General features: G+C 40.2%; 1 protein-coding gene across 1 annotated transcript; it reads right to left on the bottom strand.

Moving 5' to 3' along the window:
- Positions 1–11204: 11204 nt before the first annotated feature.
- LOC138907859 (uncharacterized) lies at positions 11205–11888 on the bottom strand. The gene has a single exon (XM_070198479.1). The coding sequence runs from the start codon at positions 11886–11888 to the stop codon at positions 11205–11207; it is 684 nt and encodes a 227-aa protein (XP_070054580.1).
- Positions 11889–18454: the final 6566 nt, after the last annotated feature.

Here is an 18454-nt window from a genome sequence, read left to right as displayed (position 1 = left end):
GATCATATCCTTACTTGTTGTTAGGCAATAGTGTGAGTCCTTTCTCTGATACCAATTGAAAGTACAAGAGGGGGAGGGGGTGAATTGTAACTAAATTAAAAACTTAGTCGACTCATAAGGGAATTAGTCGACTTTACTTTATCAGCAAGTTTGATTGACGATGAAAATAAATTGCAAGGAATTTAAAAGCTGAGAACACATGAGTTTTATACTGGTTCAGTACCGGTGTGGTACCTACATCCAGTTTTCTTGAGTCACAAGGGTTCTCTTAGATCTTCAATAGTTTGTTATAGTAGTAGTGGTTTTTGGATCGTTTACCACAAATGATTTTCAGCAATGATATTTTACAAACTTGACACAACTCTTATTTTATTTCCTAATACTTCCTATCTTTTGAGACACTAGTAAACTCGGGAATACAATGTTTGTGCTAAGAACTAGAAATGCATAGAAAATAGTGGTAAGTTGCGTGGTTGAATTCTTGAGAATCAATCTTCTTATACGAGAGTCTTGAGTAGCCGTTGCAGATTGACCCTTGATTGAGGCACAAACTATTCTAAGAGATTTGACCCCTAGGGATGCCTCAGAATCCTTCTTAAGAGATGGGTTGGATTCATTATCTTTCTTCCTTTTCGCATTCATAATCAATGGAGTGATTTGTGGTTTGACTTGTTCGATCAATCTTCACAATCTCCAAATTCCAAATCGATCCTTGAAGTAAGGACTATCTTCATATAGCAACTGCACTTGATCTTGTTTCCTTTTTTGTGGCATTGATATCCTTTGATTTAGCATTGTCCTTGCTGCATTTGATCTTGTTTCCTTTCTGATATCCTTGACATGTTTGACTTCCTTTGATTGACTACTCCTAATTTTCTGCAATTAAATAGATACAATTAGATTTGCACTATTGTCATCATTGAAACTTAAGTGTAACAGTTCAGATCATTGCCACTAACTAATTTGATTTTATTTCATTTTTGCTTTTTCTTACTACAAATGATCAATGACGCTTTTTGCTTATTATTGTTTGGAATATGGATTGTTATATTGGTTAGAACATTAGTAACTTATTGTTAAGATGTATCTCATTTATTAGTATATTTTTTATTGTTAGTTAATATAATTATAATAATTTTCTATTTTTGGCGATTTGTATGAATTTTCTAAAGGAATTATGTAATTTTTAGATTTATAAATAAATTATAAATTAAAGATTCATGAAACTTACATCCCGTGTTCCGAATCTTACGCATCGCCCCATGTTGAGTAAAACGCCTTGTCTCACGCCCCGCTTTTTAAAAACTGACCGTGAGTAACGTTTTACACTACTCACAGTAACCACACTCTGTTGCGATGATCATGATGGAGATAAATTGAAGATTTAAAAGATGGCTGTAAGCGTTAACTGCGTCTGGCCAAATTGCTGATCCTAGTATATTTTGCTTGACAAGTTGGCTTCCCATATTTTTAACTTAGCTTAATGTTCTAATTTACTGAGTGTAATTAGAGAGTATATATAATTTTTCTCCCACACTGTATCTATGTTGCTGTTACAATTGCGGTGTTTATCTTCACCACTGAGTGTTTATATTATATGAGTTTTTGCTTTTGACAAGCAACTAATCTAATTTTTAATTTTTCTCCATGATCTGCAAGATAGTATCGTTACTGTTAAATACTGGTAAAACGTTGTTACTGTGAGTATGTTTTACCTTTCACAAATTATCCTCTGACAAATATTAGATAGAGCATAATTTAAATACTTAATTATATATTTAACAAGGTTGATTATAGGGATGTCACTATTAAGTCCATTTCTTCATCCCCAATTCACATTTCCCCATAGCACACTGACAAAACATATTTATTTGATTGGCACTGCCAAGAAAGTCTGTATCTCATTTCTCCTCCATGTAGAAACTACAGAACTGCGTGGGACAATAAAAGGAATTGTCGTCCATTATAGCCAACAACATTTCATCCTGTTCCTGTCGGAAATAAGATTATTTTGTTCTATCTTTAGTCGATTGTTTTCCGTTTTAGAATTATCTGTGGCTGTTTTCAATGTCAAGTTGCAATTCTAGTAATATGAATTAGGCCAAACATAGTGATTTCTGCCCATTCTATTCAGGTATGCTTGCTGCTTGTTTGTGCCATCATTTCAGATTATACCCATAGCCTATGGGCTGTCATACAATGAACCTCGTGCCTCTTTTGATTCTCTGTGTTACAAATTAAACCAGTTACTTTCTTCCATTTTGTTCCAGCGAAGCAACATCCTTAAATTGAAGGTATCAAGATAATTATAAAGACAAGGCAAACAAGAAAATTAAATCCCGCACTTATAAGAAAGATGGCACCTATAGTAGTAGTAGATCTTATTAATGCCTTGTTCATAATTTGGTGCACTGTATATAGACACAACTAATGCTAAATTTTAACTAAAGGGCACATTATTATAAACTATCCCCGTTTAAATGTTGGAGTGTAACGACCCGACCGGTCGTTTTGCTTTCTCAGTCTCCGTTCCCCTAATTAAGACTCATCGTATGTGTATTTACTGTTTTATGACTTGCGGGAATGATTGATTTGGGTTTGGAAGAGTTCAGGTTGAAATGAAAACACTTAGTTTCTTAATAGTAGCCTACGATGGCCAAGTTTGACTTGAGTCAACATTTTTAGTAAATGACCTCAGAACCGGAATTTGATGATTCCAATAGGTTCGTATGATGATTTTGGACTTGAGCATGCGTTCGGATCATAGTTTAGGTGGTGCGGGAGCATTTCAGCGCTTAATGTTGGAAGTTGGTTCATTGAAAGTTTTCAAGTTCTTTAAATTTTGTTTGAAGTAGGCTTTGGTGTTCGAGGTCCGTTTGGGATTTCGGGTTTGGGAATAGATCCGTACGGTAATTTATGATTTGTATGGAAAATGTGGCATCATTCCGAGTAGTCTAAGTATGATTCGGCACGTTCGGAGTAAGTTGAAAATCTTGAAGTTCACAATTTGATTCAATTTGGTTTTGTGGTGCGATTCTTAATTTTGATATTGTTTTACCCAATCCCAAGATCGAGAAGGTCTGTATTACATATAAAGACTTGTTGGTGCAATTGGACGGGATCCCAGGTGGTTCGGGGTGAGTTTCGGACCACCCGGAGCTAAGTCCAAAAATCTGTTATCTGTTGTTCTGGTTTCCTTCTTCGCTAACGTGGAGAAGGCCTCGAGTTCGCGATGAAGGAATTTAGGTTGAGGAGATTTTGTTCTATATGTTCGCGTAAAGGAGGTCGTGATCGCAAAGCTCTGGGCCACTGACCTTCGCGTTCGCGTGAAGGGGTCCGCGTTCGCGAAGGGTAAAGTTAGCTAAGTGGGGTGGCACACTGTTGGTCTTCGCGTTCGCGAAAAAACCCTCATGTTCGAGTAGGGCAGGTCAGGCAAGCCTTCACGTTCGCGAGGCTCTAGTCCCGTTCACACAATTTATTTTTCTGGGGCCTGGGCAGCTTGTCTTCGTGAACGCGAGGCCTTGATCTCGTCCAAGTTCACACCTCAATTCAAGGTTATGAAATGGTCGATTGCAATAGTAATACCCAATAAGGAGTCAAGGTCGAATTCTACAGGGAGCTATACGTTGGATTTAGGAGTATAAATTGCAGTGTATGAGTGTGAACTATCTCAAATTACACTTCTACAAATTGATGCTTGTTCTATGTCTATTCCAATTTAAGATTGCAAGATTAAGTAATGAAACTAAGAAATTATTTTTGTTGTTGTTTTTCAAATACTGTAAAAGGCATAGGGCTATGACCTTCACCTAGGTGTTTGCCTAACAGGTTGTTAACTTTAAAACTTGTTTTATTGGTTGGGGTGTATTATAGCTATTAACACTTGAGTACCTACTCAATAGCTCTCTGTCAGAGAGTGACTTTGCCCAATTTGGCTTCCTCAAATCCAAATAGGTGTTGAACAACACGATTGATACAAAGCTCAAGTTGGGTTTTACTATCTCTAGATTCAACTCTTTAATTGGGACTATCAATCTCTTGATTCACCAAAATTTCTTGTTAGCCAAATTTTCCTAGGCTAAATCTATCTTTCTCAAGTAGAGACCAACAATTGAAGGGCTTTGGACTAAGGTTGGATATATTGTAATTGAACGGGTTCTTCTTTCCTTAAGTACTCCACTTCCTCTTTCCTTAAACTCTTTGAGGCATTTTCTTTTTCTCGGGGGAACTAGAGAAACTTAATATCACTCTTTCTTGGTCATCATCTTTATTTTCTCCTTCTTTGTTTTCTCCATGCTTTGAATCATTACTATTCTTTGAAATCCCTTCAACTCTTCAACTTATTCACTTTCTTCTTGCATATTTGTTTGTTCTTCTTTCTTTTTCTTGCCTTTCCTTCTCTTCATTTTTTTTCTCTTTTTGTGCCTTGGTACCTTTTTCAAACTCCTCGTCTCTCCCCCAAACTTACGTTTTTTAGACAATTATTTCACAAGAGTGTTAAAGAAAGCTCGGGTGCCAAGAGAGGGTCACGACAAAATGTGTAAAGACTTGTAACATGGTGATAAAATGAGAAAGGTTTTAGTCTCAAATGGGTTGACTAAGGATAAAAACATTGGTGGGCCATGTAAAATTTCAAGCGGGTCAAGGAGAGCCTATAATCACTTCTCAAGCCAAGCAAAACTTAATATTTAGACTCGAAACACATTCAGGGCAAGTTCTAGACCATTCACATGGGTACTTGGACTTGCAACAAAAACATCTCACCTCTCACACAGCTGGATTGTTAAAGAGGATAGAGTCGATGGCCCACAACGACCATATTCAAGATTGAAATTCACTATGGTTCGACTAAACTACTCGATGGTTGCTTAAGTCAACACAAGAGTCAGAAGGTCACTAACTAGAGCAGTTTCTTTCCAAAAACTTATTTTTAATCATAAGAACGTAGTTAAGTATATTGGTACCAAGTGAAGCATGTTTGACTCTTCGAGACTGACTCAATTAGGTCTTTTTATTCCTTATTACTACTATTCTTACCTAAACACCAAAAACGGACTCAATCTCTTAAGAGGTTATCATGCCATCCATCGTTGGGAAGAGTCATCCGGTTCACACAAAAACTACCTTTGGAAAGAACCGTGACATTAAGAAAACCAAAGGCTTATTGTCCACTCAAACATAAAAAGAAGCTACTAGATAAAAAAAAGTTATTAGATTAAATGAGAAGCTAATGAATTAAACATTGACTAATAAGAAAATAGAATAAAGAAGCTACAAAGGAAGCTACTGCAAGCATAATGAATATACATAATGAGGGAGGAAAAGAGAAAATATATACATCAATAGATAGAGAAAGAGGAGAATCTATACATGATAAAAAGAAAAAGGGAAGTGTTATTAGTTATTACAAACCAAATGTCAAATCATTCAAATATCAAATAAACTCCACCCCCCAAATAAAAATAAGCATTGTCCCCAATGCTTAACAAAATAAGAATAAAGAAGGGTAAGAGTGAAGAGGACTCCCTATGTGGCTATGTCCATAGTAGCGTCACTGCCCTCAGTCTCCTCTAACTGGATCTCATCATCCTTGACTCTGGGAGTAACTGGGTGGCTGAACATCTGGCGCACCGCCTCAGTAGTGTCGACAGCCAGGTTTGGTTCCTCAGATTAGCTAGTTGGTGCCACTAGTGCTGATAGTGTTGGTGGATCTACTAGTGCTGCTCGATCTGTCTCCGTCGGCATATCAAATGGAAGGTCCCCAGCGGTTGCTATCTTGGTGACATCTCTCCTCAGGTTGTCTAATGATTTCTTGGATGCCTGGGATTTCTTCATCTTCTTTACCTGCTTCCCAAGCTCCTCAATCACTGCTCCATGTGCTACTAAAGTGTTCATGATGGTCTGCTGATTCACCAAAATATTCTTCAATATATCCTCCACTATTGGAGGAATCTGGGGTGTCGGGGTGGATGACTGTACTACAATAGCACTGGATAAGTCAGGCAACTTTGTAGTAGCTGTCTGCATCCAGTTGTTGAAGCTCGCTAGTATCTGGGAGACTCGCAGCGGAGATAGTGGATGAGTGGGCATAGGCACTGACCTTAAAGTCGAGGTGGAGGGAACTAATGCTGAAGGCTATGAAGAAGGAGGTAGAGACATGGAAACTGCACTGGTGGAAGGCGCTGCTACAGTACAAGGCATGTCTGCTGACTCTGCAGCTACCATCGAAGGCTCATCAGACTGGCCTACGGTAGTAGTCGGCTGACCCTTTTTCTTTGGGATTCCACCACCCATAAAAAAATACCATGAGAAGGGATTCTTCACCCACGCCTTCGTATCAAAATCCCTCAGCTCCACCCCCGCATATGTAAGGTACTCAGTGATAGTGTTGGGATATAGGTAGGAGGTGTCACCTTGCTTGATGACCAAAGACAAGTTGGCCGACATCACGGAACCCACATTCATTGGGTACCCGGCCATGATAGAGGAAAAAAGCACTGCCCGAGGAATTGAAAGATTTGTCTCATTCTGGCACGGGACTAGTCTGCTGCATACGAATGTCTGCCATCCCTTTGCCTCGAAGTTCAGGGTGTTCCTGTACATAGGAACCCCTGCTGTGATCCATGGTGGTGGTGGTCCGGAGCTGCCAGAATCTCAGCTAGCCATGGGCGAGCTGCATCACCCACAGCCAGCTTTTCCAAATATTGCACTGGCTCAACATCCTCAAACCCTAAGTAGGTGTTCAAGGTTTTATGATCAATCCTCACTTTCAGGTTCCTCACTTTTGTCACTTTGGTCCCCTTCTTTATGTACGCCACATTGACGTAAACTTCCCGGACCAAGTACTCATTGACATCTATCACACTTTTAGTGAACCATGTCCACCCCTTCCACTCCCAGAACTACCTCGACACCGACGGGTTGTATTTATCAAGGTCTTTCAACAAAAACTGACGCTCAAGAGTAAGCGATCTCGATGACCACCACTCTTTGAAACTAGAGAAGTCTGCTAGACTAACAAACCTATCTTCCCAAATTTCATTCTTCTTCGACCTCTCAAGGTCGCTATTCTGGTATCACCCTCTCGACCATCGTCCGGGAGATCATAAACATCCATTGTGGTAGCAAGTTCATTGGGGCATGTGTGGATGAAGGTTCCAAAGCCTGATTATCACCTTTCGAACCCTCAGAAGTGCTCTTAGAAGATGTAGGCTCATTTCTAAGTTGGTATTTGTTTTGATGCAGATGTGGCTGTTATTGCACTGCATGCTGCTCTTGTACTAAGTCGTCCTCTGATGCTTCCCTAGACGGGGCATATTAACTTGATTCGGAGGTTTTTGGCTGTCTACTTCGGCCCTATGACTTTCTTACTAATTACTCTTTGGAGGGCGAGGGGTAAAGTGCTTTTGCCTCTGCCTTTGGCAAGTTCACCCCTCCCCTTTGATGTATCACCACGACCACAGGATCTAACCATTTTCTGCAAGAAACAGTAGCAGGATCCATTTCTAATTCAAGTGCAGATAATCAGAAATTCACAGAACAAAACAGGTTGTAGGGTATGGAAGTGCGGTCCGCACAATTGCGAGTGCGACCACAGGTCTGGTTGTGCGGACCGCATAATTTTAAAGTGCGGCAGCAGAGATGAAGAACGGTCCGTACTTTTCTGAGTACGGCCGCACAATAGGCAACTGAAAATGGAAACTTTTTGAAGACAGAGAATGCCCTGATCTGCGGCCGCACACACTTTTCTGTTGCCATGATTGAATTTCTGCGGACCGCACAATTTTAAGTGCAGTCTGCTCAATCATACTTAACCAAAGCCCTAATCTATAATTTTGTGGACGACACAACTCCTTGTGCGGACGCACATTTCAAAACTTAGTTCTTAGTGTTTCACTTTTATGCACAAATTGGACACTGTAGTAGCACTTAAACATGAAAAACCAGATACCCATTCGCCAAATAGCAACTAGGAGTTACCCAACATAATTCACACCCCACATAGATATGAAATTGACATATGGTCTAAAATAACTAACAAATTATAAACTAAACTAAGAAAATTGAAGAATCCTAGAAATGATTTGAACACACTAGTGATGAAGTGGTGTTAAGGAGTGATCACAGATGCTCAATTAAGTGGCAGATGATTGAATCATTTGTGTGCAAGATTTTAGACTTTGTTTTAATTTCTCAGAGATTGGAAAGTTTCAACAGTAGCATTAGAGCTACTATTTATACTAACCGGTTTTTGCTAAGAGTTCAAAAGACAAGTGCAGCTGCAGAATTACTTCTGCGATCCACACTCTGTTACCTGTTGTTCAAGTTTCCTTCATTGATCAGCAGCCGCATAATTAGCTGTGCGACCGCAGATATTGATGCGGTCCGCAAATTTCCTTATGCGGTCATTTTGGCCATTTCTCTGACAAACAAATTTTAGAGAGTTTGCATTTTCCCATCTCAAATTGTGCGGCCGCAATTGACTTCTGCTATAGCATTCAAAATTGTGCGGTCCGCACTTTTTCCATACTTATCCAATTTTTCTGAGCACAGTTCATGCAATACACTTCAAAACCAGTTAGCACAAAATAAGACCTATCCAAAGAAAAAGAAACATGGGTTGCCTCCCAAGAAGCGTCTGATTTAATGTCACGACACGATGCAGATTACCATCATTTGAAATGAATTACCACCATGACGTGGCCATCACCAACGTTTCCCATAAAATGCTTCACCCGGTGAACATTGACTCTAAACACCTCATCATATGTATTCTTCAAGTCCAAAGCACCAAAAGGGTGTCACACCCACAACCACAAATGGGCCACTCCATTTAGACTTTAACTTTCTGGGAAACATCCGTAACCGCGAATTGAACAACAACACAAGATCACCCTGTTTAAACTCTTTGTTCCAAATGCACTTGTCATGGAGATATTTCATCTTCTCTTTGTATAATGATGAACTTGTGTACGCATGATACCGAAACTTATCCAACTCGTTTAAATATTCCACTCAAGATTCAAATTCTTTAAAGCCCATATGGCTTTGTGCTAAAGTTCCACCGGAAGATGACAAGCTTTTCTGAAAACCAATCGGTATGGAGACATTCCGATAGGTGTTTTGTAAGCCGTGCTATAAGCCCATACATAATCATCATGTTTCTTGGACCAATCCATCTGGTTAGAATTCATTGTGTTGGATAAATTACTCTTTATCTTCTGGTTGGAGACTTTCACTTAACCGCTTACTTGTGGATGATAGGGAGTTGTGACTTTATGAGTGACACCATACTTGGTGAGTAAGGTGTCAAAAGCTTTGTTGCAAAAATGCGATCCCCCATCACTTATGATAGCCCTTGGATTATCAAATCTTGTGAAAATATTTTTCTTCAAAAATGCCACCACACTTCTCGCTTCATTGTTGGGTAGAGCAACGGCCTCAACCCATTTGGACACATAATCAACCGTGACCAAGATGTAGGTGTTTCCTCAAGAACGCGCAAAAGGACCCATGAAGTCAATACCCCACACATAAAAAATATCAATCTCTAAAATGGTGGTTAGGGGCATTTCATTTTTCTTTGAGTTTCCACAGACCCTTTGACATTCATCACAACGCCTGACTAGAAATAGCAATTTAGCACTTTGACCATCGTTCTTGCTCCACCATGGTGACCACCATATGGCGAAGAATGACAGGCCCCAAGAATTTCAACTTGTTCCTCCTTCGGTACACATCTTCTAATCACTCCATCCGTACAAATCCGGAAAAGGTACAGTTCATCCCAATAATAGTCTTGACAATCCCGTTTGAGATTCTTCCTTTGGATTGAGAGAACTCATTCGGGATGATACCACTTACAAGGAAATTTTCTAGATCCACGAACCATGGAATCTCTTTCATTGAAATATCCAAGAGTTTCTCATCAGGAAAGGAGTAATTGATTTCAAGTCCATCATGCGGCCTCCCCTCCTCCTCCAAACGAGAAAAGTGGTCCGCCACTTGGTTTTCATTTCCTTTGCTATCTTGGATGTCAATGTCAAACTCTTGCAATAAAAGCACCCATCTCGTCAACTGGGCTTTGGAATCTTTCTTGCTTATAAGATAGCAAAGTATCGCATGATCCATGTGGACAATGACTTTTGCACCTATCAAGTACGGGCAGAACTTCTCCATAGCAAATATAATGGAAGGGAGCTCATTCTCCGTGACGGTGTAGTTGACTTGGGAACTGTTCATGGCCTTTCACTGAAGTTGGAGGTGGAAGTTTAGAAATCACCTCAATCTTTGCCTTGTCGACTTCAATGCCATTCTTTGAGATCTTATGGCTAAGGACAATGCCTTCCTCGACCATGAAATGACATTTCTCCCAATTGAGCACCAAGTTTGTTTCTTCACATCTTGCCAATACTTTACCCAAGTTTAGGAGACAATCATCAAAAGAATTCCCAACCACCGAGAGTCATCCATGAATACTTCAAGGTAATCCTCACCATTTCCGTGAAGATTGCCATCATACACCTTCGAAAAGTCACCGGTGCATTGCACAACCCAAATGGCATCCGCTTGAAGGAAAAAGTACTATAAGGACATGTATAGGTAGTCTTTTCTTGATCCTTCGGATCAATAAGAATTTGGTTGTATCCGGAATACCCATAAAAAAAATAATAGAAAGCACGACCGACCAGTCTATCAAGTATTTGATCTAGGAAGTGAAGTGGAAAATGGTCCTTCCTTGTGACTTTGTTGACCTTACGATAGTCCATACACACTCTCCACTCGGTCACCGTTCTTTTAGGAATCAAATCAATCTTATCATTGGTGACCACCGTCATGCCCCCCTTCTTTGGGATACATTGAAATGGAGAAATCCACGAACTATCGAAAATGAGATAGACAAACACAGCATCCAATAACTTGATGATCTACTCTTTCACAACTTCTTGCATGGCTTCGTTGAGTCTCCTTTGATGTTCAATAGATGGTTTGGTACCTTCCTCCAAGTAAATCTTGTGCATGCAAAATGCGGGGCTTATCCCCCGAATATCTGCCAATGTCCATCCAATAGCCTTCTTCCTCTCTTGTAGCACCGCCAATGTAGAGTCTACCTGCACGTTAGTTAAACAAGAGGAAAGAATAACTGGTAAAGTAGAATAAGGGCCAAGTAATTCATACCAAATATGTTGAGGAAATGGCTTCAACTACAAGATAGGAGGCTCCTTGATCGAGGGCTTTGTTGGAGGAATTGTCCTATTTTCAAGATCCAAGGACAATTTGCGGGGCTCATAAGTGTACGACCCCATTCCTTGCAATGAGTTCACACATTCCATGAAGCCATCCATTTCTTCATCATCAAAGTTGAGCAAGATGGCCTCCAATGTATCATCAACATTCATAACAACACTTGTTTCATCTACAATCACATCAGTCACCAAGTCTACGAAAGAACACACCTCTTTGCAATTGGGTTGCTGCATGGACTTACACGCATGGAAAATCACTTTTTCATCACCAACCTGGAAGGTGAGTTCCCCAGCTTCAACATCAACTAGATCCTTCCAAGTATCAAGGAAATGCCTACCAAGAATAATCAGCACCTCATAATCAACCTCACAATCAAGAATGACAAAATCCGCCGGAAGAATGAATTTATAAACACGAACTAATAAATATTCAATCAATCCCAATGGTCTCTTCATGGTACAATCGGCCATTTGTAATCTCATAGATGTGGGTATTGGTTTACCAATTCCCAAAGTCTTGAAAATCGAATAGGGCATCAAATTGATACTTGCCCCAAGATCACAAAGAGATTTTGCAAAATCGGCACTCCTAATGGTACAAGGAATCGTGAAAGCGCCGGGATCCTCCAACTTGGGATCCATTGAATGCACAATTGCACTCACTTGATGTGTTATTTTTATTATCTCAAAATTCATCGATCGCTTCTTTGTCACTGAATCCTTCATAAACTTTGCCTAACCGGGCATTTTCTCCAAGGATTCAACCAATGGCACAATGATAGATAGGCTCTTCATCATGTAAATGAACTTTTTAAATTGATTCTAGCCATTTTTCTTGGCAAGCCTTTGAGGATATGGAGGAGGAGGCCTAGGCATTGGTGCCTTAGCCTTTTGCACTACCGGTTCTGGTATGTCAACAATGTGATCCCTAGACGGGTTCACTTCCTCTTGAGCTTCCTCCACATTGTCATCAATATCAATTCGCACTTTCTTATTTGCTTTCACCACATTGTCCGGGATCTCATCTTCTTGAACCACTTACTCATCATCCACAAGCTTTCGTTGATTCAGGGTGGGTGCATCCCCACCTTTTTCCAGTCCTTGTAGTAATGGCCATGGCATGTACCATGTTGTTTCCACCCTTTGGGTTCACCACCGTGTCACTTGGTAGTGCCTCCTTAGGACGAGTGTTTAGGTCTTGAGAGATTTTCCCCATTTGTACTTCCAAGTTTTTGATAGATTTATTGTGAGAGGCAAGTTGGGCATCAGAGTCGGCATTTTCCTCCATCATTTCCTTAAACATATTTTCAATTCGTCCCATCACATTGTTGGAAGAATTTGGATCATGGGAAGGATAAAAAGTCTGGTTTCTCGGTTGTTGATACATCGGGGGCCTTTGAAAACCCGACCCCCAATTAACTTGATTATTGTTCCACCCCCCTTAGTTGTTCCCTCTCCAATTTCCTTGATTATTGTTACTATTCCAATTACCTTGAGTGTTGCCACCATTCCAATTACCTTGGTTGTTAGATTTCCAATTCCTTTGATTACCTTGAGCTCTCAATTATTGTTGATTCGAGCCTTGAGAGTTGTTTCTTTGCCCTTGAAAGTTGTTCGCATATTGTACTTCTTCCTCTTGTTCATTGTAAGATTCATCTTGATCAAACCCACTATCTTCTTGCACATAATTCTCCACTCGATTTTTCACTTCTGGACCTTTGGGCCTTCTTTTGTTCACCATCATACTAACTCCCTCCATGGCATTGACTTGCTAAGGAGTTTGCACTTGTTAAAGCTGAGCTTTGGCTAATTGATTCATTGTGGTGGTCAACTCGGCAATGCAATGGCTTGCCCATGGTCATGCTATTCTTATGTAGGTGAATCACGTTTGGATCACCTTGAGGAACATTTTCTTTACTTTACCATGCCGAAGAAGTATTTGTCATTTCATCTAAAATCTCACAAGTTTTCGCATACGGCGTTGTCATAAAATTTCCACCGGCAAGTGATTAACCACTAATTGGTAGTATTGATCCACCAATAAAAAGTTTGTTGAATCATAGCCTCAGTCATGTCATTATTTGGGCACTCTTTGACCATAGTTCGGTACCTCTCTCATATTTCATGCAACAGCGTATTGGGCTCTTGTTTGAATGCTAGAATTTCGTCTCTAAGAGTAGCCATATGCCTGGGAGAAAAGAACTTGGAAATAAATTTCTCCGCCAATTTATCTCATGTATGGATGGAATGATTTGGCAATCTTTCTATCCAATCCAAGGCTTTTCCCCGTACATAGAAAGGAAATAGCCACAACCTTAAAGCATCCTCGGAGACGTTTGTTTGTTTACTCCCCCAACAAGTGTCCACAAACCCCTTCGAGTGTTTGTATGCATTTCGACTCGGAGCCCCGGTGAAGAATCCCCATTACTCTAACAATGTAAGCATTACATTCGTAATTTGAAAGTTGACCGCCCTAATGCGGGGGCGGGGCGGGACAATGGCACTTACATACCCTTCATTTGGCAACACCCGGTGTGGTGCCGCTTTTGGTGGAGGTGGAACTGGGACGTTGTCTTGAAGTGTTCGGCCTCTTCTATTTGCTTGAGGTTCAAGAGGAACCTCTTCAACTTGGTCATTTTCAACATCCACATCCCCCAAAGGCATATTTCCGAGTTGATCGTTGTTGTTTGCCATTATGGTACCTACAATTGATTCACACAAATCAGTAACAAGGAAGGAAAAGAAGACAATTCACACACAAAACTAAATATATAGCTAAATATGTTTTTAGCTCCCCGACAACGACGTCAAGAATTGATATCATCCAAGTTCACACCTCAATTCAATGTTATGAAACGGTCGATTGTACTAGTAATACCCAACAAGGAGTCGGGGTCAAATTTCACAGGGAGCTATATGTGGGATTTATGAGTATAAATTGCAGTGTATGAGTATGAACTATCTTAAATTACACTTCCATAAATTGATGCTTGTTCTATGTCTATTCCAATTTAAGATTGCAAGATTAAGTAATGAAACTAAGAAATTGTTTTTGTTGTTGTTTTTCAAATACTATAAAAGGCCTACGGTTATGACTTTCTGCTAGGTGTTTGCCTAACGGGTTGTAAACATTAAAGCTTGTTTTATTGGTCGGGATGTATTATAGCTATCAACACCTGAGTACCCCACTCAATACCTCTCAGTCAGAGAGTGACTTTGCCCAATTTGGCTTCCTCAAGTCCGAATGGGTGTTGAAAAACATGGTTGATACAAAGCTCAAGTCGGGTTTTACTATCTCTAGATTCAACCCTTTAATTGGGACTATCAATCTCTTGATTCACCCCAATTTCTTGTTAGCCAAATTGTCCTAAACTAAGTCTCTCTTTCTCAAGTAGAGACTAAGTCAAATAGGCATAAACTAATGTTTGCAACCATTAATTCTACAACTAACAGCACGAACAATGCTAAATAATAAACACTCAACCATAAACAACCAATAAATCAAACACCCTTTAAGTTTACACTCTACGGTTGGGCCACAGCCCTGGTGAAAATCTAGCTACTCATGCTTAAGACGGAAGAAATAGAAGAAGAAATGATAATTAAACCCATATTGATAATTAAAATAAAGAAATCTATGTCTAAAAAGCTCAAAATGAAAAAATTTGCTAAAGAGAGTAAAAACAAAATGGCTACTGTAGCTACTGATGTCAAAAAATTAACCTAAAAAAGTGAAACTCTTCTATTTATACAGAGCTGGAATTTTCGGATAAAAATGCCCTTTCGGAGGTTTTGTGGCCGCACAATTCCATGTGTGGCCCGCACTTTGCTTCAACCTGACAGGATTGGAATCTTGCGTCGACGAAATTCTGAACTGCGGCCGCATCTCTCTCTTTCGACGGTCCGCACATTTCTGAGTGCTGCCGCACATGGCTCTTTTGCGTAGCTGATCTTCTGCGGCCGCACAATAATTGTGCTGTCCGCACTTCTGTTGAACTTGATATACATGTTCTCTGAACTTTTGCTCATGCCTAGCTTCTGCGGCCACACATTTCATGTGCGCACCGCACTTCTCACGGATCTCTGATAAGTTCTTTTGCACAATTTGCGGCCGCCGATGATGTTCTGCGGTCCGACTTCAAACTTATGTGTCTGATTTGTCCCTGAGTTCAGATCACTCCTTCTTGAGTTTGATTTCATCTTGGAGGCTAATTTTCCAATATTCCTGCAATTAAGCATATGTCATCAGTTTTCGGGAACACAATTAAACTATTTCTCAATCTTTCTAAGTTACTCCTACGACGCCAAGGTTGAAAAGATTAAAAAAATCTCTCATTTTTCATTTTCTTGGCCGATTTTGGAGCTTCTTGGAGAGGGGTTTTCACCTAGCTATTGAAGGTAAGTAAGTCCTACCCAATGTGAGTTTAATACATAGATTATGGGTAGATTTTAACATGTAAGTTGTGGAAATATTAGAATTTTGGTTGAAAAACCTAGATGTTGATAAAAATGAGATTAGACCACGAAAAATGATTATGGAATTGGGTAAAAATTATATATTTGTTTTCCTGAGGTTATGGGTAATATTTATTTATAAAAAGTTTTAGAATCCGGGTATGTGGGCCCGAGGGTAAATTTTAGGAACCTTCCTAACTGGGTTGGGTAATTACTCTATTAGTTAAATTATGAACTTTTGAGTTATTATTGATTAGTTTGTACAACCTTTGGCTAGTTTCGGATTGTTCGGCACCAACTTGAGGCTTTTAGAGTGATTTGTGGACTGAAAAGTAAACTTAGGTATGAGGTAAGTCTTTTGCCTAACCTTGTAAGAGGGAATTAGCCCCATAGGTGTTTAAATTATCATCTGCTACTAATTGTGGGTGCTACGTATGCATGAAGTGATGAGAGTCCGTGCGTAGCTAAACTTCATGTTATGTCCGGGTAGACATAGGTCTTTATTATGATATTACTTGCACTATTTGGACTCGACTTGCTAGTTTAATTGCTTCTATTAATAAGTATAACTTCGTTAAACATTATGTTAAATCGAGTTTCATTACTTAGAGAGTTGGCAAAATGTTAAATTATTGATGGAAATTATATTCTTTCGTGGGCTTACCTCGGAGTTGTAAACACGAAATTCGTAGTCCGAAGAGTTTCCCTATTACTGTGGATCGAGCCGAACGCCTCGGAAATATTTATATATATACTATGGGATGCATCCATAGATCGGGCCGTATGACCTCGGTAGTGTATGTACACGATTATTAAGGACCAGGCCGTACGACCTCGGCATAAATCGTGCTTGTTGTCACTCGGAGTCCGATTACACTTGATATGTCTCTCATGACTTAAGGATCTATAAATACATATCGAGCCTTACTTGTTCAGAATAGTATGTGATATATGGGGAATTTTAATTGTTATTTTGATAAATGGTTCTTTAATTATTGCCTCTTATTCCATTATTTATGTTGTATTTCATGCCTATTTAATAATCTTGTACATTATGTATATTGCCCACTAGTAAGGGTCGAAACCGACCCCTCATCACTACTTCTTCGAGATTAGACTAGATATTTACTGGGTGCATGTTGTTTATGAACTCATGCTACACTTCTACACATATTGTGCAGGTCCTGAGACAGGTGCATCTGGAGTTCGTCCGGGCGCGTATCCGCATTACCCGGAGGCTTAGTGGTGAACTATTATCACATGCTCCGTTCCGCAACACTTTGAGATTTCTTTTGTTATGTTTTAATCATTTATATCTATTTTGTTTCAAACAGTAGTTCTTAGAGAGTTTTGTATATTCTACTTATCTGCTCATGCACTTGTGACACCGGGTTACAGGAATATCCTAGAAGACATTTTGTGGTTTTGAGTATTAAATTCACTATTTTACTCTTTCGTTATTTTATGCTTTACAGCAATCACATATTAATCGTTCTCTTATTAAATAAAAATCAATTACTTTAAGAATATTAAAATGAACAATTACATGGATAGTTCACTGTTGGCATGCCTAGCAACGACGTTTGGCGCCTTCACGGCCTATAGTTGGAATTGTGTCGTGACAGCTTCGTATCAGAGCTCTAGGTTCACATAGGTCTCCCAAGTCATGAGCGAGCCAAATAGAGTCCTACGGATCAGTGTAGAGACGTCTGTACATATCTTCGAGAGGCTATAGGGTGTTCAGAAACTTCTCTTTCTTCATCTCTTACCGTGTAGTTTATGTTGTGCTAAGTATCTTTCTCGTATTCTCTCATAGATGGTGAGAACGCATGCGGCATATGTTCCCGGCGATGGAGGAGCTGCTCTCTCTATTGCTAGAGGCGAGGCAGAAGTCGATGGAGGGATTCAGCTCTTGCTAGAGGATGATGGCATCCTAAAGTTGCTCCTGTTGTGCCACTAGTGAATCCAGTGGAGGATCCTGCTATTGCGGAGTAGGGCGAGGTTCCTGCGGCTGAGCTGGCCCCGATAGATTTCATTTCCACACCAAGATTCCAAGAGGTCATGGGTCATATGCTACGGTTCATGAACTCTATACCGATGGCTAGTTTATTTTCAGGTGGGAGAGGGAGCACATACCCTACCGCTTAGGCTCTAGTTGCAGTTGTTGTATCAGAGCCTAGACCAGATGCGGTAGTCAAGCTGCATAATTTGTTGGATAGATGGACCATGCTACATTCTCTTGCCTTTCACGGTGAGCGGCATAAGGACCGTCAGGACTTTATTGACCGTTGCAGGGACAGACTGCATACCATGAGAGTATTGGAGTCCAATAAGGTGGACATTACCACATTTCAGTTGGAGGGAAGGGCCCGTAGATGGTGGCAGTCCTATCTTATTAGCAGGCTAGTGGGTCACATCTCTTGACTTGGTATCAATTCACACTTCTCTTTTTGGAGAGATATATTCCCCCCTCTCAGAGGGAAGAGCTACGGGGCCAGTTCGAGCAGCTCCAGCAGGGTTAGATGTTTATGACTGATTATGTGGCAAGATTCTCTGAGTTGTCCTACCATGCACTTATCATACTCCCCACAGATGGAAAGAGAGTGCGAAGGTTTATTGTAGGCTTGTATTATGATATTCAGGTTACTATGGCCCGTGATATGGATATGGGGACTCTCTACGAGCTGGTGGTGGAGATAGCTCGGCGGATTGAGGGGATCCGCACCTAGGGATGATTGTATATGACAGGGGAA

The sequence above is a fragment of the Nicotiana tomentosiformis genome, chromosome 3 (genome assembly GCF_000390325.3).
Source record: "Nicotiana tomentosiformis chromosome 3, ASM39032v3, whole genome shotgun sequence".
Taxonomy (NCBI): domain Eukaryota; kingdom Viridiplantae; phylum Streptophyta; class Magnoliopsida; order Solanales; family Solanaceae; genus Nicotiana; species Nicotiana tomentosiformis.
This window is presented reverse-complemented; position numbering and strand designations above follow the sequence as displayed.

Bases quoted from the DNA above. Each gene is read 5' to 3' on its own strand.
- LOC138907859 (XM_070198479.1), bottom strand. From the start codon at position 11,888: ATGGATCCCAAGTTGGAGGATCCCGGCGCTTTCACGATTCCTTGTACC.